General features: G+C 38.7%; 7 protein-coding genes across 14 annotated transcripts; 2 read left to right on the top strand and 5 right to left on the bottom strand.

Moving 5' to 3' along the window:
• Nucleotides 1–66: 66 nt before the first annotated feature.
• LOC148170290 (proton-coupled amino acid transporter-like protein pathetic) lies at nt 67–3,978 on the bottom strand. Of its 3 annotated transcripts, none has more exons than XM_088042691.1 (6): nt 3,870–3,978; nt 3,729–3,788; nt 1,407–1,846; nt 1,001–1,358; nt 772–953; nt 67–722 (listed from the first exon to the last, which is right to left on the bottom strand). In XM_088042691.1, exons 2-6 carry the CDS (start codon nt 3,765–3,767, stop codon nt 311–313), a joined length of 1,431 nt encoding a protein of 476 aa, XP_087898817.1. In that variant the 5' UTR covers nt 3,768–3,788; nt 3,870–3,978; the 3' UTR covers nt 67–310. The 3 variants fall into 3 exon arrangements, with proteins under 3 accessions (XP_087898817.1, XP_087898820.1, XP_087898819.1); XM_088042694.1 differs by lacking the exon at nt 3,870–3,978 and adding an exon at nt 2,750–2,925 and having other exon boundaries at nt 3,669–3,750; XM_088042693.1 differs by lacking the exon at nt 3,870–3,978 and having other exon boundaries at nt 3,669–3,759.
• A 604-nt stretch (nt 3,979–4,582) lies between these two features.
• On the top strand, nt 4,583–7,868 carry LOC148170289 (uncharacterized). Its single transcript, XM_088042885.1, has 2 exons — nt 4,583–4,674; nt 7,403–7,868. Exons 1-2 carry the CDS (start codon nt 4,672–4,674, stop codon nt 7,850–7,852), a joined length of 453 nt encoding a protein of 150 aa, XP_087899011.1. The 5' UTR covers nt 4,583–4,671; the 3' UTR covers nt 7,853–7,868.
• rtv (QVR superfamily protein rtv) lies at nt 7,837–8,532 on the bottom strand. Its single transcript, XM_088042887.1, has 3 exons — nt 8,360–8,532; nt 8,141–8,311; nt 7,837–8,092 (listed from the first exon to the last, which is right to left on the bottom strand). Exons 1-3 carry the CDS (start codon nt 8,430–8,432, stop codon nt 7,887–7,889), a joined length of 450 nt encoding a protein of 149 aa, XP_087899013.1. The 5' UTR covers nt 8,433–8,532; the 3' UTR covers nt 7,837–7,886.
• A 6-nt stretch (nt 8,533–8,538) lies between these two features.
• LOC148170287 (uncharacterized) lies at nt 8,539–10,477 on the bottom strand. Its single transcript, XM_088042883.1, has 7 exons — nt 10,132–10,477; nt 9,852–10,084; nt 9,405–9,667; nt 9,184–9,352; nt 9,031–9,139; nt 8,753–8,991; nt 8,539–8,708 (listed from the first exon to the last, which is right to left on the bottom strand). Exons 1-7 carry the CDS (start codon nt 10,305–10,307, stop codon nt 8,539–8,541), a joined length of 1,359 nt encoding a protein of 452 aa, XP_087899009.1. The 5' UTR covers nt 10,308–10,477.
• Nucleotides 9,709–13,455, top strand: LOC148170286 (protein lin-9 homolog). Of its 2 annotated transcripts, none has more exons than XM_088042882.1 (2): nt 9,709–9,803; nt 11,088–13,455. In XM_088042882.1, exon 2 carries the CDS (start codon nt 11,107–11,109, stop codon nt 12,847–12,849), a length of 1,743 nt encoding a protein of 580 aa, XP_087899008.1. In that variant the 5' UTR covers nt 9,709–9,803; nt 11,088–11,106; the 3' UTR covers nt 12,850–13,455. The 2 variants fall into 2 exon arrangements, with proteins under 2 accessions (XP_087899008.1, XP_087899007.1); XM_088042881.1 differs by lacking the exon at nt 9,709–9,803 and adding an exon at nt 10,778–10,866.
• Nup50 (nuclear pore complex protein Nup50) lies at nt 13,395–14,839 on the bottom strand. The gene is made up of 2 exons (XM_088042884.1): nt 14,470–14,839; nt 13,395–14,420 (listed from the first exon to the last, which is right to left on the bottom strand). The coding sequence occupies exons 1-2, from the start codon at nt 14,623–14,625 to the stop codon at nt 13,440–13,442; spliced, it is 1,137 nt and encodes a 378-aa protein (XP_087899010.1). The 5' UTR covers nt 14,626–14,839; the 3' UTR covers nt 13,395–13,439.
• Nucleotides 14,840–14,959: 120 nt separating this feature from the next.
• Nucleotides 14,960–20,191, bottom strand: LOC148170284 (uncharacterized). 5 transcript variants are annotated; one of them, XM_088043456.1, is made up of 4 exons: nt 20,108–20,191; nt 16,801–17,479; nt 16,471–16,753; nt 14,960–16,404 (listed from the first exon to the last, which is right to left on the bottom strand). In XM_088043456.1, the coding sequence occupies exons 2-4, from the start codon at nt 17,421–17,423 to the stop codon at nt 15,700–15,702; spliced, it is 1,611 nt and encodes a 536-aa protein (XP_087899582.1). In that variant the 5' UTR covers nt 17,424–17,479; nt 20,108–20,191; the 3' UTR covers nt 14,960–15,699. The 5 variants fall into 5 exon arrangements, with proteins under 5 accessions (XP_087899582.1, XP_087899583.1, XP_087899579.1 ...); XM_088043457.1 differs by having other exon boundaries at nt 20,067–20,165; XM_088043453.1 differs by lacking the exon at nt 20,108–20,191 and adding an exon at nt 20,016–20,106.
• Nucleotides 20,192–20,400: the final 209 nt, after the last annotated feature.

Below are 20,400 nucleotides of genomic sequence, written 5' to 3'. Positions count from 1 at the left end.
ATAATCCAAACAAATGAGTTGCCGTTCTGGATTCTTTGTATTTTTGAGATTCTTAGGATTCAAACATTTTTAAGTTAAACATTGATATATTTTTCAATTTATATACATAACGTAATGTAATAAAAACAAGTAAAAAATATGTACATGTTTGTACAATTTCGAAATACTGCTGTCATAGGAAAGGAGTGACTATCACCCTCTTACTAATACTTAAATTATATACAAATCAAATTAAATATTAAAATAAATAGAACAAGATATAAAATTATTGTCATTACTTATTATCTTGAGATTCCGAGAATATTTAAACCTAGTCACAGTGCAGTATATTCAGTATACTGACATACGAACCAACAATGAAACCAACAAATCCAAAGAGAACAATCGCGATATCCTTCCATAGAATCCAATTGTTCTTCCCCAACTTATCCGGCCAGAAAGTCACAAGTTCGATCAAAGGTGGGAATATCAGAGCCAAAGCTGAGCTACTGAAAGCTCCAACTAAAGAAATGACAGCCCCCAAATTCGGTATGGCTATAGCTAATGCGAACGTCACAAACACTAGAAGGGTTCTAGTGGCGTGTTCTGCTAGCCTTTTTGACTTGTCATCGGTAAAATACTCCTGGATTGAAGGCCACACAATGTTAAAGGGTACGTAGAACTGAAGACTGTACGAGAGGAAAATTGCAATCGCCATCATGAGACGAACGGACTGAGCCAATCTGAAAAATATAATAAGTCGTGAGATTCTTAAACTGCCGGTCAACTCACAGTTCGTTCGGTGGTAACAACAAAGTCACGCTTCCTAAAACAGCTTTATCGCCGTATTTCACATAGCCGAAGAAACCAACAGCTGTGTAAAGTGTTGCTACGATAACCATGCCGGTGTTGAGGACGCCTGTCCATCCTCCAAAGTCTTGCGGTGATTTCATGTTGTTTTCCAATGGGAGAACCTTCAAGTTATTGTTAGTTGTTGTTATGAACGCGTTCAAGAACTTACAACTCCGATTCCCTCGAAGGCGTAGATTGCAGTGCCGAAATACAGTGGGAGTTGGGACCAAGTAGAGAACGCTTTAACAGAAGAAGTGTCCGGGAGATCTTGCAACATGTAGAAGAATGTGATGATTAACCCGCTGCAGGTTAAAATAGACGCGAACAAAGACGCTGGCGTCAAGTACTTGAGATTTTTTACGAAATTAAGTAGAACCATTGGAATTAAAAGCATGAGAAGGTACCAGTGTACGCTGATATCGAAGAAGTAGTGCTTCACAATATCGTGCAAGTTAGCCGCTACGAAGACGAAGTAAACGCAGCAGAAACCGAGTTGTGTAATAAACAAGAAGATGTTGATGAGTGTCCTGCAAGAATTTATGTAAACTCGTTTTCTACAATATTAGTGAACTTACTTAGCCAGTTGACTGAACTTCTGTATGGATTGAGGTCCTGTTTTAAACGCGTTCTCTACCACTTCAGCAAAGTTCATGGAAGGTTGCTGAGTGCGTCTGCAGAGTTCATGGGAGCACCCAACCAACATGTGCATGCAATGGGTGCAAACAAGACCCATGAACATCGTTCCGAAGAGACCAACGACCCAACCAGCGTTGCGAAAAGCATCCGGCATTGCCAAAATCCCAGTGCCGATGTTACCTTTCAATAAATGTACCATGGTATCGAAGTTTGATGTTGGATGCTCCAGATTCCTGTTGAGCATGGGGTCCTCAGAGAGGTCCTCCACCGAAGTGGCATGCTCCATCTCCACCGAGATGTTGTCAGCGGTATCCTCCAAAAGCCGCTGTTTTTCATGTTTGTCGCTCTTGGAGGATTTCGACAAAAGCGCTTTCGATTCCTAGAAAATAAATAAAAATTCAAAACTGCTCAATCTTGCCAGTCATTGCTTATCAGACGTTTAAAGACGGAATCATTTGTGCGATTACATTAAGTGTCGCCGCAGTGTCTCAGGAGAAGTGCATGTCTGTTTGTTACTGCAATTGTTTTATTGTACGCAATGTTTGAAGAAGGTTTTTCGACACCACCGGCGTCAGCGATAACACAATTTATTTATGTCCTAACGAATTTACACGTTCGTAATCGTATTTATTCAAATTTACACAGAGATAATGACAATGCAATCGATGCACAAAAATTCCATTGCCTTATTTTCTACAATTCCAGTGTAATCTGAAGATTGTCGTTAATCCGGCCGGATCTTTCCAGTTAACTCGGGTCATTTTTTGTCACCCGATCATCTAATGGTTACTGTCTGGCTTATCACCCGCATAAGGTTATCATTTTAATAAAATTTCCTTTATCCTCGACCTCTAATTGAATAGAATCTTCCCTGGTTTTGGGGCAATGCTGTCTGAAGATAAAAGTCGCGGGAAACACGACCTTTTAAAGTGGAGGTTTTTTTTAATAGTGGAGCGTTTTGATAAGAATGGCACATTTTCTGCCAAAACAACCGACAATATTGATTACAAATGGAATGATAAAAAATAATTATCGGGTGGTAAGTTTCCTCTCGCATTATCGCAGAATGTAAAACATTTCCGATAAACTTTGTCCATCTGAATTTGTAATAACCTAATAACAAGTCAGGCGATGAAGGCTTCAACGAATTTAAGACAAAAAAATGCACACAGCTTATTATTAACAATGATGAATAAAATAGCGAAATGTAATCAAAAATAAAAAAAAAACAATACGAAGTCTATGAATAAAAAAAGACTATAAAAACTGCCCAACTACTCACATATTCGCTGTTGATAGCCCCGTAGTCCTTCTTCATGGCGCTTGAAATTGCAACCCTCGCTTGTTGTCTTAACAGTGGTTTAAAGCAACTGCCACCGTCACCCGCTTGTCTCTTTTAAAATTGCTATACTCGGAGACCGGCCGTCACCCCACCAGCAAATCATATTTGTTTATAAACTTTATCAGAAAATAAAAAAAAATTATATTATTCGACAAGAATTCAACACGTGTGTTATCGACAATAAAACGACCAAGATAAGTAAAAATTGCGTAAACTTGGCTTAACGTACAGATTTGAGTCATTTCTTTAATTATGATCGCATTAATTAATTTTGCAATAATTACATAAAAGTTTGATTAAATTTTTTCGCTATCAATGGAACAGTGTTGAGCAATTTTGGGCGGTTGCGGGTACAATTACTGCAGATACCAATTAATTAGTTCGTTGGGGTCAAAAACAGATTTTGATTTACGTGAGCCTTTCAGTAACATTCAATATTTGAAACAGACATAAATGTTGATAAAAAAAAGTTTAAATTGTGCATCGGGGGATAAAAAGGGATGCCATTTCCTTACATCCAAATACAGGGTGTTTGGGGTGCTAATTTTTACACTAACAAAGAAAAAACCATTTTCGTTTTTGAATCACAAATTAACTAGAACAATAATTATTCACAAATTCGTACAGAAATTTCATCTTTTTTTTTTGCTCAAACGGTCTTCGTAAAAATACATGGAAATGGCATTTGATTTGTGGTAAAATGCGAGGACTGTATGAGTTAACTTGCTGTTTGCGTTTACTACACCATTTTCCTCATCGACGAGTACTTTTAAACACCCTGTATTCGCTGCTGTGGCAACCAGTAATACATGCACCACTTAAAATTATCAAGTGTAGTGGCTTAGAAAATAATATTTACAATTATGGCTTTCATGCGACATCTACGTGCAGCAACCATTTAAAAGTACGACATATTTACAGTGAGGGGCTGCAGTGGAGTCTCTGTAGACAAGTTCATCTTGTAAATTTCAAAAGAGCACTAAAACAAAAAGGGGGTGATTGTTTTCGGTTTTAAAGTATAGCGCCTAATTTCAGGCGACTTTCAGGGGGCTCTACTTACTGTTCTGATAATTAAAAAGGCATGTTTTTGTACGACCTAATTATGCTAGGCTATTGACAACAAAATCCAGCTGACGTTGACACTAGTGGCGAAATTTGGAGATTTTTGGTGGATTGGTAATAGATATTTCAAACTTAAGCGTATTTTTATGGAATTATTGTTCTAATTTACATTAAAATGTATAGATAATTATGTATTTAAACCAAAAATTAAAATTCTTATTCCGTTATCTGTAAATTCGGAGATAATGGAAACGATTGGTGTACCTGATGAGCGCGCGAAATTTGAACTTGAATGTTAAAGTTCAGTCAGCCCAAAATTCATTGTAATCCACAATTACGCACTTTTATCACTATTTCGTCAAGTCTTTGCCTCAAACATTTTATTTCCGGGAATACAAGAATTATTCTAGCGCAGCCACCATACTTTAAGCTCTGGAGTTGGATTTTTGGTGATCACACCGATTTTTACAATTTTTGGGGAAATTCAGAACTTCAGTAATCACAAGAATTTTAAATATGGAGCAGTGTTGGGGTTCTTCCTCCCTTAAAATCTCAGTTATGAACACACGTGTTTTAAGGGCTGAAAAACTTTTTTACGCAAATAAGTTTGTGCAGTTTTAATTCTGCAATGTGTCGCTACTTCATCCTTGCTCACACTAGAACTAAGAGATGGTGGTTGAAATAGTGAAAGAATAAGTAAAGTGCGCTATTCTCTACTCAACACTACCATTGAATTCTTCTGTGTACGGTGATAGAGTGATAGGTGCGCTCTGCAAATTTAAACGGAAGCTTCATAAATAATGGTAAGTCGCTCAGTCTGTCGCGTGTTTTTTTTGGAGCCCACATCTTTATAAAATGAAGAAGAATTTTTCTTTTTAAGAGAATTGTAAATTATTTTAACGAAGTGCTTCTTTTGCGATAATATTTTTAGTAATGTGTCGGTAAACTGCTTATTTTTGTTTAATTTTTTTATGCCACACTTTCGTTTAGAATCATAAGTTCGCAACACAAATGTTAATAGTTTGCGGTTTTTAGTACCGCCATTAACTGTTAAAGTCGCTATGTACATTTAGTGCATCTAGTCATAAATCTAACAATTTTTTAGCCTAAATCACCAGCGTGATGCAAGAAACCTCTGGATCTCTTCCTACAATTTACTTACTAAGAACACTAGAGAACGCGCATTCTATTTATTTATATTTAAATCAATAATAATAAGAGTTGACCATCTTGAGTATTATCAATGTTTATCTGATCGTTCCAATAACAGTGATAAAAAAGAAGAAGCTCACTTTTTAATTAATGTATGATGAAACAGTAGTCTTGCAACTCAATCAAACGGTAATCGTTGAAAAGATGTACATTTTTTGCTCATCATCTCACTTGAATTACTCAGCATCTTCCTTTCATGCTCTTCAAGTGTCATTTCCGCCTACCCCTTCATGAAGAAAGTCCACCAAAGAGCAGTGAATGGCTGACATTTGTCCTCTAGAGATGACCATTATTTTAATTATAAATCACGAGCAAATTGCATTTTGCAGCGGTCAGGGCTACCAAGAAATGAAACATAAGTCATGGCTTTGTCTTTTTCTTCACTTTACACGTGAAAGTTTGATGAGAATTGCTGTGATTAAGGAGCCCTCAAAATGCACCGCTTCCGTATTCTAAGCTAATTCAATTATTTAATTTAAGCTGTTAAACGGCAGAGCTTTTACTTTTAAAGACCTTGGATTTGTTGTAATTGTATCTAGGTCAAAAATATCGTAATGATGCATCTTAAAGTATGAAAAAATGGACGTAACAAGACCACGAGATGCAGTTGCACCATGGTGCATTGTGCAGCAAGCCGTGGAAAATATTAGTAGATTAAGTAACAACGTATTTGTTTATTTAAGAAATTTCACTGATTTATCTATGTGAGCACCCGCAGCTTTTGTAAACATTAAAATTTTCCTGGAGACACTTTCTCTGTCATTATCGAAGAATTGCATGTCGGTCTGAATTTCCCAAAAGTAGGTACCTAATCCTTTAAAAGTCGAGTTATTCGATCAGTGGGTTTGTTTAAAATGTCAGTCTTTCGTTCTATTAATCATATCGATTGCAACAAATTGTTTTTTAAAGGCTCAATATTCACATTGTTATCGATCCTTAGAATCATTTCCATATTGCAAAGGTTACGTGGGTTTTGCTTTATAGAGCGGATCGAGATAGGTAAACTAATAACATTTTATAGATTTTTCTAGTGTCAATCTTTTCTCACCGGAGTCCATTTTTAATTAGGTTAATTTAACCCCCATTTCACTTAAGACAATAATACAATTAAAATTCGCTTATTTTCAACAATTTTGTGAGAACTCTGCGTTTCGTAAATGGCACAAACTGCAAATGACTTTGTTATTGTGACCACTAGAATAGTTTCAACTTTAACATCTAATATATTCGCTCGTTGAAAGTTCCACAATTGAGAAGAAAGTCCGATTTTTACGACGTGCAACGCAAATATAATAGTAATACTTCTCAATTACATCATTCTTGCATAATAAAATATGATTTGGAGATAAAGACTCCAATAACTTTGATCTTTACTGAAATTGGGTCACATATTTTAGTAATGTTTTGATTTCGGCTATTTTATTGATTTTTTTTTATCTGATTAATCTTAATATCCCTTTCACATTTATTTTGTAAATTATACATGTTCATTTGATCATCAGGGTCAGCCTTGTTAAGATGATGACTTATGGGAAATTTGAACGAGTTGCTCATCTTATTTCCCACTTTCTCGAGCAGCTTCCGAAGTGTTAATAAAGAGATGTAACCTTTCGCAGTTACATTAACTTATAAATGAGTTTATGTAATTGCTAATGTGCTCAAGCCCCAGAATCAATTAATGGCTCGAAGGGTCAGGGAAAAATAGTCACGCATTTCTAATTTGGAGCGATTAATTAGATCGAATTAGAAACAAAGGCAACATTGAACTTTTCATCGCAAAAAAGTGTTTCGTATTTGCGTAATGCAGTTTATTATGTATTCCGAGTGTTTCCGGTGATGCTAAGTTATCTGCAGCAACAATTAATAATTTACAATTTAAACTTACGAAACCGCGCCGTGTCATCTGTTAACCTCATTTTTAGACAGTTTGACGTTAAATCAAACACGATGTGTCATTTTTTATGGCGCGAAATAATTTATTTTGAAATCCTGATTTCTACAAAGAGAAACCGGCCAAACTCCCACCCAAATTTACCCATTTTACTATAATTTGTTTCTTCCCCAAAAAAATCCTTGTCCAGTCTCTAATTCATAATCCTTGGTAAATTACATTTTTCCGTGCGGTTTGTAATTCCATAGTCTTTGCCATCGCTTGTCACGCTGTCACAGATACGAGATCTAGGATCTAGGCCATATGACTTCACTTCGCATTTTTTCCGCAATAAATATACAAGTCATGCAAGGCCAAACTCCTTTGTCCCCAAGAAAAAATTTACCAAATAAGTAAATACAACTCACGCGCTCTCGTTCTTATTCCAGATACTCCTCCAGATCATTGTTCTGTTCATCCTGTTGTACGTCAGCGTTGCGTCTCCTGTAAGCTACCAGTATGTAAGCTTTGTAAGAAGAGCGCCGGATCGAAGAACTAGAAGCTTCGAAGACGTCGAGTTTTGGAACGATGATGATTTACACCCTCAAACTAATTCGTTGTCTTTTGAAGAGCATCGTGGGCATTTTACTCCGGATTTTAGCAATGGTTTAGAGTATCCAGATCCTTTTCTTCTGAAGGGGTTGGCTGCCAAACGGGCGGTGGCTTACCTTTACCGAAAACCGCTGTTTTTTAGCGAGATTAACCATCTTGAAGCAGTACTGCAGAACCAAGAACAAAGAAAACGTAGTGGACTTGCTGGAAATAAATTGGGGTCTCTACGGCCGAACTTGCCATTTTATAGATTTAAGAAAGAACTCTTCAACCGTGGGTACTTTTAATTTATTAAATAAAGAACAAGGGATTTATTTTTATTTACAATTTAATCAGTCGAAGTATAGTCAGAAGGGGTAGAATTAGAAGAGAGTGGTTAATAGTGAGAGTACCGGAGGAATTACACAGATCTCCTCTACAGAAACACATGAGGACTTTCCTGAAGTTCCACTTCACGTAAGCGCACCGATCTTCGCTATCGGAGGGTCCTCTTTGAAGGCACATTCTTTCAGTAGCCACCCCATACTCTAAAACCAGAGGGTTAACTTATATGGGTACTTTGATGGAACACCTACCTTCTTTCAACGGGTTTTCAGTCTCCAACATCTTCCCGCACCATCCTGAAGCGCACGGTACTGCTTCAACCCCTTTTTCATGCTCTATAAGCGTGGCATTTACCGTAAAAGGATCTTTACAACTTCCTAATTCTCCCCGTGATCGGCATACGAAACATCTCTTGAGAATTCCTGTAACAGTTCAATGCTCGCAGGAACAACGAAAATTAGCATACTCACCATTAGTTAATTTAGGACCTACAATTAGAAAAACTAAACAAAAACTCAATAAAATCGACCTAAACAGATCCATTTCTCGTGAAATCTGTCACAGAAGACATTCCAACTTTCTCTTCGCGATTCAAACACCTTGAGAATTGTGTCGGTACTGATGGTGGGCAATGCTTGGTTGCATACCATCATGGTACTTGCGTGTACCGACCTCCGCGTCTCTGCGCCTCTTCTTCTTTAAGTTCTTCGTAGTTTTTAAAGTACCGTTTCCTGCTACAAGTTATTACGAGTCCAGAGAAGTAACATGGAAGAGTGAGGGATAGAATGAGACCTAGGTACATCATGTGGCGAACAAAAGCTGGAATTTACGGGTTTACAGGAGAACAAGTGGAAGAGTGGTACCTTGAGTCAAAAGTCGAGATTTTGAAATAACAAAAACTATAATTTGTTGCATTCTTATATCATCGACTTGACACGTATAATTTCCTTCTTCTGACTCCCTCACCCCTACTAAATACAACGTGTTGAAAGTATCAACGAGGATTCTCGGCTCAGCCTCTGGTTCCGGAGGAACCACACTCTCTCCAGCTTTCAAAAGTTTGCCGTTCTTCTTCCAAACGACAGTATTATCTAGGGTGGATCTTATCAAAATATTTTTTTAATCGTGTTCTTTGGCTTACTCTGGACAAATTAGAGTCAAGTGCGAGTTCTCTTCCAGGACAAACGTTTTGCGATATTTGAAACTCGACGTCTTCCCGGCTTTCCACCCTTTATGAACTCCTTCTGCGTCTAAAGAGCGGATAAGTAAAGGGAACATTATATGGAGGTAGTACCTGGATTGCAGGTTCCTTCACAGGCTTGAATCTGGATGAAATTGGGGATAATTCTGGTCCGGTTGCCAACTTCCGGGAACTGCCGACCCAGAAGTTGGGAGCGGCACGGTACAGCGTGGGCTGTTTTCAAGAATCTGCGGTCGGAATTTCCTGAGGACTTTCCAGAATCCTGGGAAGAAAAAAAAAGTCAATTTACGGTGTTACATAACTATTAAAAACACCTTCTGAGTGAGTTTAATTCGACAAAACCCAGTCCTCTTTCTCAGTCCTTCATTTTTGGGGCGTCCACAGACCTCGCAGATGCCCCAGGGCCCCCATTCAGTTGTTACTTCCATTTTAATTTTAATTTCTTCTCGAATTTCCCGAAATTCGGTCCCTTTAGACTCTATAAAAAGGGTGTTAAGTGGAACAAAATGCTCTTGGTAATATTCTTTCCACGTTGTGAGATTTCCAGTTTCCGCAGTCACATTTTCGTCGGAGATAACTGAAATTTGAATTTTCGCGCGTCAGAATGACAACATAACTGACAAAAATATGAAATTATAGGTTAGAAGGCGCAAACTTTTTCAGTGTTTAAAATTCTTTACAATCATTCTAAGTTGCAAACAAAACTTGTAAAGGTAAGATGAAGTTTTTCTACTTTTTTATACGTAGGAATTGTTACTTACGGTCCACTAAAAAATTATTCTTTTCTGCTGCTTCTCCTTCAAAGTGTTGACAGTAATATAATCCCGTGTCGCTTTTAGAGAAATTATGCAGTATTAAGCGATGATCTTTGCTCATTTCAATTCTATTCTCTGTGGAATTATTATTCATATCTAAATGAACTTCGTGTGGTTCTGAGGCGCCAAATTCGTCGATTTTGTACCAAACTTTCGGCCTTCCATCATCGTTCTCGTTGCTAAAACGAAAACTTGGAGATATTTCGTATTGGAACCATTTGCATACCAATAATGGCACTGCATAGTTAATTTCTGTCCCAACGTCGCGTCAATTAACATATAAAGGTCACCTTTCTCATTTTCAATTAAGCGGTCCCTCTCTCGGCAGTTATCATCTGCCAGGGAAGCTGTACCTAGAAACATTAACGCAAAAATTCTTATCATGAGAGATAAAAATGTCATTGATTTTCGTATTCAATTGTTTCCAAGGCGGGCCATGATGGGACTTGCGCAATCATTGCAAGCACAGATTTAAAAATCATTAACCTTCGAGGAGATCTTTCGCTTAATTAGTGGAAAAATAGGTCTAGTTGCTGATTTTAAAGGCACAAATCAAAACAGGAGACAGGGAGACGAAGGGAGCCTATTTTTAATTTGAGGAGTCTAGACCCAGGACGCGATCACAAATCTAGGGACAAAAAAGTTACTACTCCGATTTCAATTTGTTTGAGATGGAAATCACTTTTATGCTTACTTTTTTGCGATTTTATTGATGCATTGAAAAGACGGTTTAATTGTGATTTTTTGTTTCGAAAATTTCGTTCTCGATGCGTTTGATTACGTCCTGTGATTACGGCGCCCCAGCGATGCCGCGTAAAACTCCCAGAATTCCCTAAACTTGACGTCAATATGGCGGACGAACTTCAAAGTGCAAAACGCGTCTAGTTTGTCGAATTTAAAACAAACAAGCGAGTTTTCGCGTCTGTGCTTGGTGAAGAATGCAACTTTGACTCAGATTCGTGTAAGTACTCGCTTTGGCTCTGCTCTCCTTGGTCGATTTCGGCAAGAAATCTTCAAATATTTTGGTGGGAACGATGTTTTAAATTTGAAAATATAGTTGTACCAAATTCAAATTTTGAATCTCGATCTCATTATCCCGAAAGTGCCTCCTAGTTTGCGAATCGATGCCTCGAAAAGTAACATTGGGGATGAAAAACGACTAAGTTATTTTCTCGTATTCAGGTAGAAACAACAGTACAAAATGACGAACGAACATGGTGTCACAGTGAAGCAGGAGGTGATGGACGAGGAGGAAGACACCGAGATGGATATGGATGATGATGTCCCCACCTTGGGGCCCGCGGCTTTGGGTTTACAGAGAGTGGGGACGCCTGCTGCACCCAAGCCACCTCCCACACAACCAACACAAGTTTTGAATGCTCGAGGGATGCCAGCTAGGATAAGGAAAAAGAACAAGCTGTTTTACGACGATGATATTGTAAACACGCCACATCATCGCGTTCCTTCAGCCAAGAAGATGAAACAAACTCCAACCAAGAAAACCAAACTTTCTACTCCCAGCAAAATGAAAGATACCCCAAAGAGGCACATGTTGAGGGACGTGAAACCACCGAGGAACATGTCGCCGCCGCCGCCTTTACAATCGCCAGACAGAAAAATAGGACAGAAGATCGGGTTAAGATTGAGAAATGTTCTTAAATTACCAAAGGCACACAAATGGGTTTGTTACGAGTGGTTTTATAGTGATATTGATAGATGTTTGTTTTCGGGGGAGAATGATTTTAGTATATGTTTGAAAGAGTCGTTTCCTGAGTTAAAAACGCGGGAATTGACGAGGGTTCAGTGGACCAAAATCAGGAGGATGATGGGGAAACCACGACGGTGTTCACAAGCGTTTTTCCATGAAGAACGGTTAGAATTAGAGAAGAAAAGAAAGAAAATCAGGGCTTTACAACAAAGAAAAGCCACAGAAATGTCAAGTTTCAAAGACCTCCCAACCGAGATCCCCATGCAGTTGGTTATTGGGACGAAAATAACAGCTCGGTTACGAAAGCCTCAAGATGGACTCTTCACTGGAAGCATCGACGCCGTGGACACTTCCAACAACACCTACAGGATAACATTCGAGAGGCAGGGGCTAGGAACGCACTCTGTCCCTGATTACGAGGTTCTGAGCAATGAGCCCCCAGAAACTATTTCGCTGTCGAGTTTCCAAAACAAATTCCGACCTAGAAACGGTCTGTCTACATACCTAGCGAAAATGTCGCCTTATGGCAATCTCAAATTGCGCAAAGATCCCCTTTTATCAGGCTCTATGATCAACAAACCCATGTTCCCCCAAGAAGAGGGCCGAATAGGAGGCTACCCTACAAAACTCCTCGAGAAAGTGGTTCTCATCACCAAAATCCTCACAGTAAAGAAAATCAAAGTAAACGAACTCAAAGCCATGAACGCTAAAGCCGAGAAATACAACTCCTTCCATTCTGAAATTCCTGAAGAATTCGAACGCAACTACGCGTGGATTTTGATAGATCTAGAAAAGCTGAATCATGATCTCCAACTCTATCTTGACGAGATCCAAACTCACTGTCACGAGATCGCCCCAGAGCCCAGCGTAGCAGCAATGTTAGCTCCAAGCTTCATCCGCGAAAAGTGTAGAGAAGAAGCCACAGAAATCGTCCAGAGACAGAATTCTATCATTGCCGCTGATAAAGAACCAGTAAGGAGTCCATCAGTGTTGGACCTCATCACGGATCTCACTGCATTGATGCTGCAAGTAAAGAGTTTGGCCGATTCTGACCAAAATGCTTACGAGCTGCAGGTGCTGCAAGGAACCATGGAACAGATAAAACGAAAGTTAACACCGGATAACCAACTTGTGTTCCAGAATTCCGTCGAAATTCATATGAAGCACCTGCAGGTCGGGTTGGGACAACAGAATCTTGATAAAAAACTCATTCCCAATGGGGTCGCGAAAATCTGATACCATAGAGTTTACAAATGCCGTGCAATACGATTTTATAAATTGGTCACTCTAAGAATCAGCGAATTGGGTTTCATTTTATGTTGTAAGTTTGTGTGCATATTTTATCTGTACAGTCGGCCACATCCGGTCGAGTTTATAGGCTCAAATTGTACAAATAAAAAGTTTTGTGTGCTTTGAGCAAAAATCGTATTTTATTTATACAAAGGGACACAATTTCAGTCTATATCAACACCGGATATGTAAATTAAGTACCAGCAACTGATCAAGAGTTATATTTTATTTATACTGTGACCGCAAATTACGCATAAAAGTGTTCAGTTGCAGTTTATATTACAATCGTCAGAGTGTATATTGTTACAATGGCCACGACTGTAGTTTACAATCTTTACATTACGATTTGAGTTTGTTCTTATTTATATATAGTCTTGTGTATTTCAGCAGTGTATATTTTATTTGTAATTAGTTAATAAAATATAGGTATATATTGATATGATTCGGCGCCCATATAATTTTAACCGCTATTGTTTAACTAAGGAAAAGTGTACTTGAAAAAATTACTTTATTGAGCTATTTCTCCTTTAATAAACTTATTTCTTGTGTTTCTGCAAGGTTTTTAATAACTCATCGGCATCTTCAGGACTCTTAACTCTGAGTAACACGGGCACTGGTGGCGGCTGGGCCTCAGGATTTGGCACACATACTAACATGACATCCTTCTTTCCCATCCTCTGCGTTGGAATACTCTCAGACAAGATAAAATTACAAATTAAGCGCCCCAAATTCGACTCGGCTCGGACAATTAACTGAACTTTTTCGCTCTGAGGAACAGGTTTTAAGTACAAAGTTCCAATTCCATGATCAGCAAAAGTGCCGTCTTTCTTAACGAAAACTTTGCAACGAATTGTGTAAATATGCCCCTCTTCTACGACCGGGGTAATTTCGACTTTTGGACACTCTTCATCATCCTCTGCGTCTTCTTTAGTGTCTGGTGGTTTGATGACGGTGCTTGTAAAGGAGAACTTTCCACTGTCTGAGCCTGAATTTGAGCTTCCGAAAGAGAAACTAGGTGCGGACGTCATTGAACTTGTAGTGGTGCTAGCCCCAAAACTGAGAGTCGCTGTAGTCGCAGTCCCGAACGAGAAACCAGTGCTGGGTTGCACCGGTGCACTGGTTGTCGCACCAAACGAGAATTTTGGGGATGTTGTGGCAGCAAAAGAGAACTGCGTTGAACTAGAAACTTTCTCCTTTGATTCAGGGGCTTCACTCTTCAGCTTCTCTAAATCACTGTAGTATTTATCATAGTCTTTAAAAACGGGTTGTAAGTTAACGAACGGGTTTTCGCTGACGTGCTTTTTAATCCACTCAGTAACGCTCTCATTCAGCCCTTTTAACTTGGCGTAATATTCGTCTGAAACTGTCTCGTTTCCCTTGTCTGAACTCCCATTGGTTTTTGGCTCTTCTCCTTTACTTGCTAGACTATTAAGAAAACCAAACGAATTTGAACTACTCGCTTGTGTTTTCCCGAAACCCGAGAAACCTCCAAACGCGCTGCTTTTACCATCTTCGCTCTAAAAACAACATTAAAGAAAAACCGCCAAAAAGGCTCATTTTACGTACTTGGCTGGCCAACGGATTTCTTCTTTTAGCTACTTTTATCACTCTTCTCTTCAAAGCGTCATCACTGGCTCTTGCAAACGTGCCTGCATCTTCAATTTTATCTTCTTTATCCCAGTTATCATGGTTTAATTCGGAGGTTGCTGTTCGCTTCGCCATGGAAATTTGAGGTTAGATTAGACACTTTACAACAACAAACGACAAGTTTTTCAGATATCACAGACTCGGTTCAAGTTCAATGAAAACATACTAAACAAAAAAAAGGCAATTTGTCAAGAAAATTTTGCTACTTTTATAATAAAAAAGCTATTCGGTTTATGACAGTTATGACACTTTGAAGATCACGTGATCAGACATTTTGATTTTACTTTTTCAGTTTAAAATTGCGCGCAATTTTTTTTCCAAAAAAAGGTTTATTACAAAAATAAAGATTATTTTAACTTATGTCGTGGATTCATTGTTGTCTTGATTGTTTGCGGTGTAAAAAAGTTGATATTCCATAAAAGTTTATTTAACCCTTTCACCAGAATTACAAGAATCTGTAATTTACAATTTGTGTATAGATAAAAATAAATATATCTATTCTTTTTGAATGAAATGAAGGAATGTAACATGTCCTAATGTCTACACTACAATAATAGATTTCTAAGAAAATAAAAAACATGTCTTAGTAAATAATTTTCGACGTAAATAAAACGGAGTGCAAAATTTTCGTTAAGGCACTGCAACATAATATATTGCACGAAATAAAATTACCATAAAATATAACAATAAATACTGTACAAACTATTTTGTTTCTGTCTCATGGAGTCAACAAGACACTATAATATGGAATGTATATAAAATGGAAACTTAACTCTAAATTCTTGTAACAATGTATTAAACGAAGCTCCAACTAGAATATCCTAAGCTCTTGCTTTACAATATATAATCTGCAAAATATCATCCTAGTAAATATAACATTTTTCAATGGACGGATATGATTTTAGAGCAAATCTTCAGGTAATCGTTCATAGGCAATCAACAGGCACTTGGACTTTTTGAACCAAAGGAATGTAAAAGGAATGAAGTATAATAAAATACCCATAAAACCCTGAAACATGAAAGAAATGCAATTGTTATCAACAATTTTACAAGAAATTATCACATTGTTCGAATTTTCTGTAAACTTGCACTGTAAGAAGTCTTAAACCTAATCTTTACAAAAAAATCATGTCATTAAGTAAATCGAGCCTACTGGTGACTTTTACTCAACAGATGCGAATTAAACTCATAAACGTTGCAACACTGCTCCCCGCAGATATTGCATTTCCAAGGATTAGCGTCAGAGTGACATCCTTTATGCAAGAAATACAGCGTTTGATCCGGGAAACCGATCCCGCAAAATATGCATTGCAAACTCGATAAAGACCGTTTCCCCATAGCGCGCCATAACGAAGAATCAGAAGGCTGTTCTGTTCCTGTTGACGTTATGGCGCCGTTGGTGGTAGTGGCTGTATCACTCGGCGAACTCTCAGGATTTGGGTTGGGACTCGCCGTTGATCTTCCTCGCGGGGAAGAAGTCATCCTCGAGACAATCTTCCGTTTGAGATCGTCTCGAAGCAGACTCTTTAACGGGGAAACTTTGATTAACGAGCTAAGGCTACTTGAGGTTGCTGTTTGCATTTGTACACTTCCTGAAGGTGAGGTGCTTGGATTTGGTCCATTGCGTTTCGACACGTCGTAGAGTTCTTCACCAGGTTCTTGTTTAATGGGGATTAGCGAAATCGATGGTGTTATGTTCGTTTCTTGGTCTATTCTAAGGGAATTCGCTTGTATGTGGCTGCTGGACGGAGCGTTTGAGTTGGAATCGGCGGATTGAGGGGAACCGGGACAATCGCCATTCATGCGCTGGGACACATCGCCACTCTGACCGGGCAAATTTGACCTTTGATCGTTCTGAGAAAAACAAAACGGCCACTGTGAATAAAAAGATTTGCAACACTGTTTTGTTTACAAACTTACAAGTGACGATGAGAACACGGGCGCTGGGGCATCAGCCATGGAAATTTCGACGTGAGGCGTCAAAAAATGCATCGGTGGGGTGGCATTATCCGTTGACCGAGCTCCCGTGGAATCCCCAGAATCGCTATAGTTAGCACCGGTAACGCTAACTGAAACGCTGCCCCCGGCGAGGTTGCCCAACGACGTCAAGGCACTATCCATCGTAAAACCTTGTTGAGCAGCAGCGGCAAAGAGAGAAGCTTGCGAACCAGCCGGACCAGGATTGTCCAAGTCAATCCCATGTCTAAAAGAGGACATTTCGAAACTATCTTTACCGAAATCTATACTCACCTGTTGAAGAAGTGCACCCTTAAACTCTTCATGGAACCTGCCCTATAACTACACAACGGACACGACTTGACTAAATCGTGCTGCCCAACATGTTCATTCTGAAAATGCGCCCTCATGGCAATCTGCCTCTGGAACCCCCGATTACAAATCGGGCAATGATACGGCAACGTCTTCGTATGCGTGGTAAAATGCTCCGCTAAATGATCCTTCCTAAAGAACCTCTTCTGACAAACGCGACATTCGTACGGTTTCACCCCCGTATGTCTCATTTTATGCCGCCTCATATTGGCTCCGTTCGAAAATTTCATATTACAGACATCACACTCGAACATCTTCCTATGTATTCGATCCGGGGGTGAATTATTGTTTTCAGTTTCCACTTTGACTTCGTTCATGGTGTGTGTTTGCGCCACGTGGGCTGTCAAGGCTGCTTTACTTACACCCTCGAAATCGCAGCGGTTACAACGGTGAGTACCTTCGCTGGAATCGTAGTTTGTGTTGGAACCTGTTACACGTTCGGCTTCATTTTGGTCGGCGTCGTCTTCTTGGGTTCCATCGGGCGTGTCTTCTTTCGGGCCGCCGCTGCCCGAATCTGCCTCATTCTCGGCTGCAGTGTCGGCCATGATCACCGCAGATATTTGAAGAATTCCAGCGACTGTCTTGCCGATTCCATCAACACCTGCGGAGGGCACACAGTCAGGAAAAGAACGAAATATTCTTATTTTGCTCTGAATTATACAGGGTGATCTACTTCGAAATTACCTAGATTATTCAAAAAATGGCAAAAAAATAGAAAAATGATACTCCACTATTTTTGAGTCGAAGAATTTTGCTTCTAGAAAAACAATTTAAAAGCCCTCAGTGAAATACAAGTCCACAAATTTGAAGAACAATACGCAAAAACAACAAAACAGAGGTCTTGGCAATTTTTTACACCTATTCAATGCTTCATCCATAAGCTTAGGAACTGCTAAGGTCAAGGGAAATAGAAATAAATATCAATTTATTTATGTTTCGTTAAATTAAAGAGTTAAGCAACTGTTATTTGTTTTTATATCATTAATTGGCAGTCAAATCATGTCAATAAGAAATGGCAAACACACATTAGCCCCCAATTTTATTGTAATATACAGGGTGTTGAAAAAAAGGCGCTCATGAGTGGAACTACCATGTCCTTTTCAGTTAAACCATCTTAGAAATTAATGCAAAATTAATTTAAACCCGTTCCTGTTCAAAATATGTTTTTTTTTTAAAGGAAAAACTTGGCAATGCTGCTCAACTGTTTTTAATAAAATTTTACATTCCGCAGCCTCCATAACTAAGCAACTAATACTAAGAACTTTACAATGTTGCAACATTGAAATTTTTTTTACAAAGCCAAGAAATGCTACTTTTAATAGTTTAAGAAACTTGATTTAAAGCACTTTTTGTCCTTTTTTAATTCAGAATATAATCAACTGTAAAAAATGTGTTGTGTAATAATGAATTTGGTATAAAATGTTTATCGAAACAGAATTTAATCGTTTATAAAAGAAAGCTTCTATCTTAAAAAAATACAAATTTCATTTTGGTTTTCAATTATAGACTCAGGAAAGAATTAGCTACAACGTGATAGGTAGCATAGGCGCCTTTTTTTCATCACCCTGTATATTATATATTATTTTTGCCTTCTGATATTGAGGTATGCACAGTTGCGAGGACGAAATTTCGGTTAAGATTTTTCTGTCACTTCACAAAATTCCATGTATTTAAGCTTTATTGTCATTAAACAGACGACCAAATTAATTTTGAAAAAGTTACGCCTATTTATGCTCTCCAGCAGAGGCCAACCCGCCACTGGATATGGTAAAAAAATGGAAAATGAGTTGAAAATAAGAGAAAATTGGGAAGTCTTCGCACCGAAATACGCACAAAACATCAAAGTAATTCTGCAATTTTTTTATAATTACAGCCAAGGCGTAGAATTGAAAATTCACAATATGGAAGTTCGACTGTATTAGAAACGATTTGGCCTTCGCCAGTGTCACTTAATGTGACTTGTTGGCAATTTGTGCGAATAATGGCCTACTTAAATCCTTTTTTTGTCCCATTATAGTATCGATTTTAATTTTCATTGTCCTCTTTAACCTTGCGGGCGGTCCTGTGACAATAGCCGGACTCGATAAGCAGATTCCCAAGAGAACTTGTGCGTTCAAGGCAGAATAAAATTCGTGTTACAATAGTTCGACTATATTATATAAAAGTGTTCGCAAAGTGGTTTTTTAGAATCTGTGGGTTATTTGCTAAGAAGTAATAAAAGTAAGCGCGTTAAACGCCCAGTTGCTTCATTTTATCCATTCAAATGTTGGTAATTACTGTTCAAACATAAACATTGCTATCAAGTTCTGGATGAGTACCACAAATGTTTATCTGACATCATTAACTTCTCATTGAAATTCCCATCGGGACAAAATTCGAAATAAGATAATCGTTTCGCAACAACTAAACAAATTCGTTTTATCGTCGTTATCGCCAAAAATAGGTTTATTTTCGTCTCGGAATATTGCAATTTCTCGAGTTTGTGAAAATTTCACTCTATTACATCCATCACTGACCACATTTTTATTGGAATGTTTTGTGGCGTCATTTGAGCAACACGTGAACCGAAAGTACGCTTTCTTGGGCAACAACAAATGCAGTTTTTCATTTAGTTCTTGCATATTTACCATTGTTATTGTTATGCTAAACCATCGGCACGTTACCGAAGTTGCGTTAGTATGAATTACGTCACTTGGCACGGGTAAATCCGTGGCTAATTTTTCGATAACAGTAATGACTCACTGAGGGTTGAGATGGTGGCAACTTTCTAAAACGGCAAGGGATGCGTCCCGTTACCTGGTTTTGCAAGCTAACCTGATTACCTCAGACGGCTTCAAATGGTCGTCCCATATCTCGGAACCCACTTTCCAAACACCAATTAAAATTTGTACACTGTTACATCACACACTAATGAAGAAAACGAAGAATGAAGAAAGAAAATGCGAAGAAGCGTGGCCTACAAAGTTCGCAACGTCAACACAGCACAAAGTAACGTTACATTTGGGGACCCCAAGCAGACGTCCCGATTGAGTGCACTGCACTTAACTTTATGCACTAGATATCAACAAATTCGACATAACCTATACACTTTGCTGTGTTGTGTTGCGCCCTTTTCCCATTCACTGTTTTCCACTTACGTGTGACTGGAGCTTGAAACGTTTACACTACAAACTACATTTAAAAAACACCTGTACAACGTTTGACCGCTTTTCGGCCATTCCAGGCTGACCTGTCGGAGGAAGTGGGATTGTGAGTCGACCAGGGCCGGACTGGCCCGGAACAGCCACGCTGTCATCGGGATCTAGGCCAAACGCGAGGCAATTTCACCGAAATCCACATTCTTCACTTCTTTCTCGCATCAACACGGATTTTTGATGCGTTTCTAACCAAAAACTGTCACTCTTCTGTCACTGCTGTCACTGTCGCAGAAGACTTGATTGACGGTTGTAGTGCGGCCCTGGGTTCGAGATGGGCGCGATCGTGGAATTTTACGCTCTTCCCGAACACCTGCGGTGGAATCTG

Source organism: Gnatocerus cornutus, chromosome 8 (assembly GCF_029298725.1).
Source record: "Gnatocerus cornutus isolate USDA-ARS CGAHR chromosome 8, icGnaCorn1.1, whole genome shotgun sequence".
Lineage (NCBI taxonomy): Eukaryota > Metazoa > Arthropoda > Insecta > Coleoptera > Tenebrionidae > Gnatocerus > Gnatocerus cornutus.
Note: the sequence above shows the minus strand (reverse complement) of the source record. Positions and strands in the feature narration are given on the sequence as shown.

Bases quoted from the DNA above. Each gene is read 5' to 3' on its own strand.
- LOC148170290 (XM_088042691.1), bottom strand. From the start codon at position 3,767: ATGAACTTGTCTACAGAGACTCCACTGCAGCCCCTCACT. The intron at 1,847-3,728 runs GTAAATATGTCG...TTTATTTTCTAG, and splicing joins CTCCACTGCAGCCCCTCACT to GAATCGAAAGCGCTTTTGTC. The intron at 954-1,000 runs GTAAGTTCTTGA...AATAACTTGAAG, and splicing joins CCTTCGAGGGAATCGGAGTT to GTTCTCCCATTGGAAAACAA.
- rtv (XM_088042887.1), bottom strand. From the start codon at position 8,432: ATGGATCTGTTTAGGTCGATTTTATTGAGTTTTTGTTTAGTTTTTCTA. The intron at 8,312-8,359 runs GTGAGTATGCTA...GAACTGTTACAG, and splicing joins AGGTCCTAAATTAACTAATG to GAATTCTCAAGAGATGTTTC. The intron at 8,093-8,140 runs GTAGGTGTTCCA...CTCTGGTTTTAG, and splicing joins TGAAAACCCGTTGAAAGAAG to AGTATGGGGTGGCTACTGAA.
- LOC148170287 (XM_088042883.1), bottom strand. From the start codon at position 10,307: ATGACATTTTTATCTCTCATGATAAGAATTTTTGCGTTAATGTTTCTA. The intron at 10,085-10,131 runs GTATGCAAATGG...TTTTCGTTTTAG, and splicing joins ACTATGCAGTGCCATTATTG to CAACGAGAACGATGATGGAA. The intron at 9,668-9,851 runs GTAAGTAACAAT...TTCAAATTTCAG, and splicing joins GAATAATTTTTTAGTGGACC to TTATCTCCGACGAAAATGTG.
- LOC148170286 (XM_088042882.1), top strand. From the start codon at position 11,107: ATGACGAACGAACATGGTGTCACAGTGAAGCAGGAGGTGATGGACGAG.
- Nup50 (XM_088042884.1), bottom strand. From the start codon at position 14,625: ATGGCGAAGCGAACAGCAACCTCCGAATTAAACCATGATAACTGGGAT. The intron at 14,421-14,469 runs GTACGTAAAATG...TGTTGTTTTTAG, and splicing joins GAAATCCGTTGGCCAGCCAA to AGCGAAGATGGTAAAAGCAG.
- LOC148170284 (XM_088043456.1), bottom strand. From the start codon at position 17,423: ATGGCCGACACTGCAGCCGAGAATGAGGCAGATTCGGGCAGCGGCGGC. The intron at 16,754-16,800 runs GTGAGTATAGAT...GTCCTCTTTTAG, and splicing joins AGGGTGCACTTCTTCAACAG to ACATGGGATTGACTTGGACA. The intron at 16,405-16,470 runs GTAAGTTTGTAA...TGTTTTTCTCAG, and splicing joins CCGTGTTCTCATCGTCACTT to AACGATCAAAGGTCAAATTT.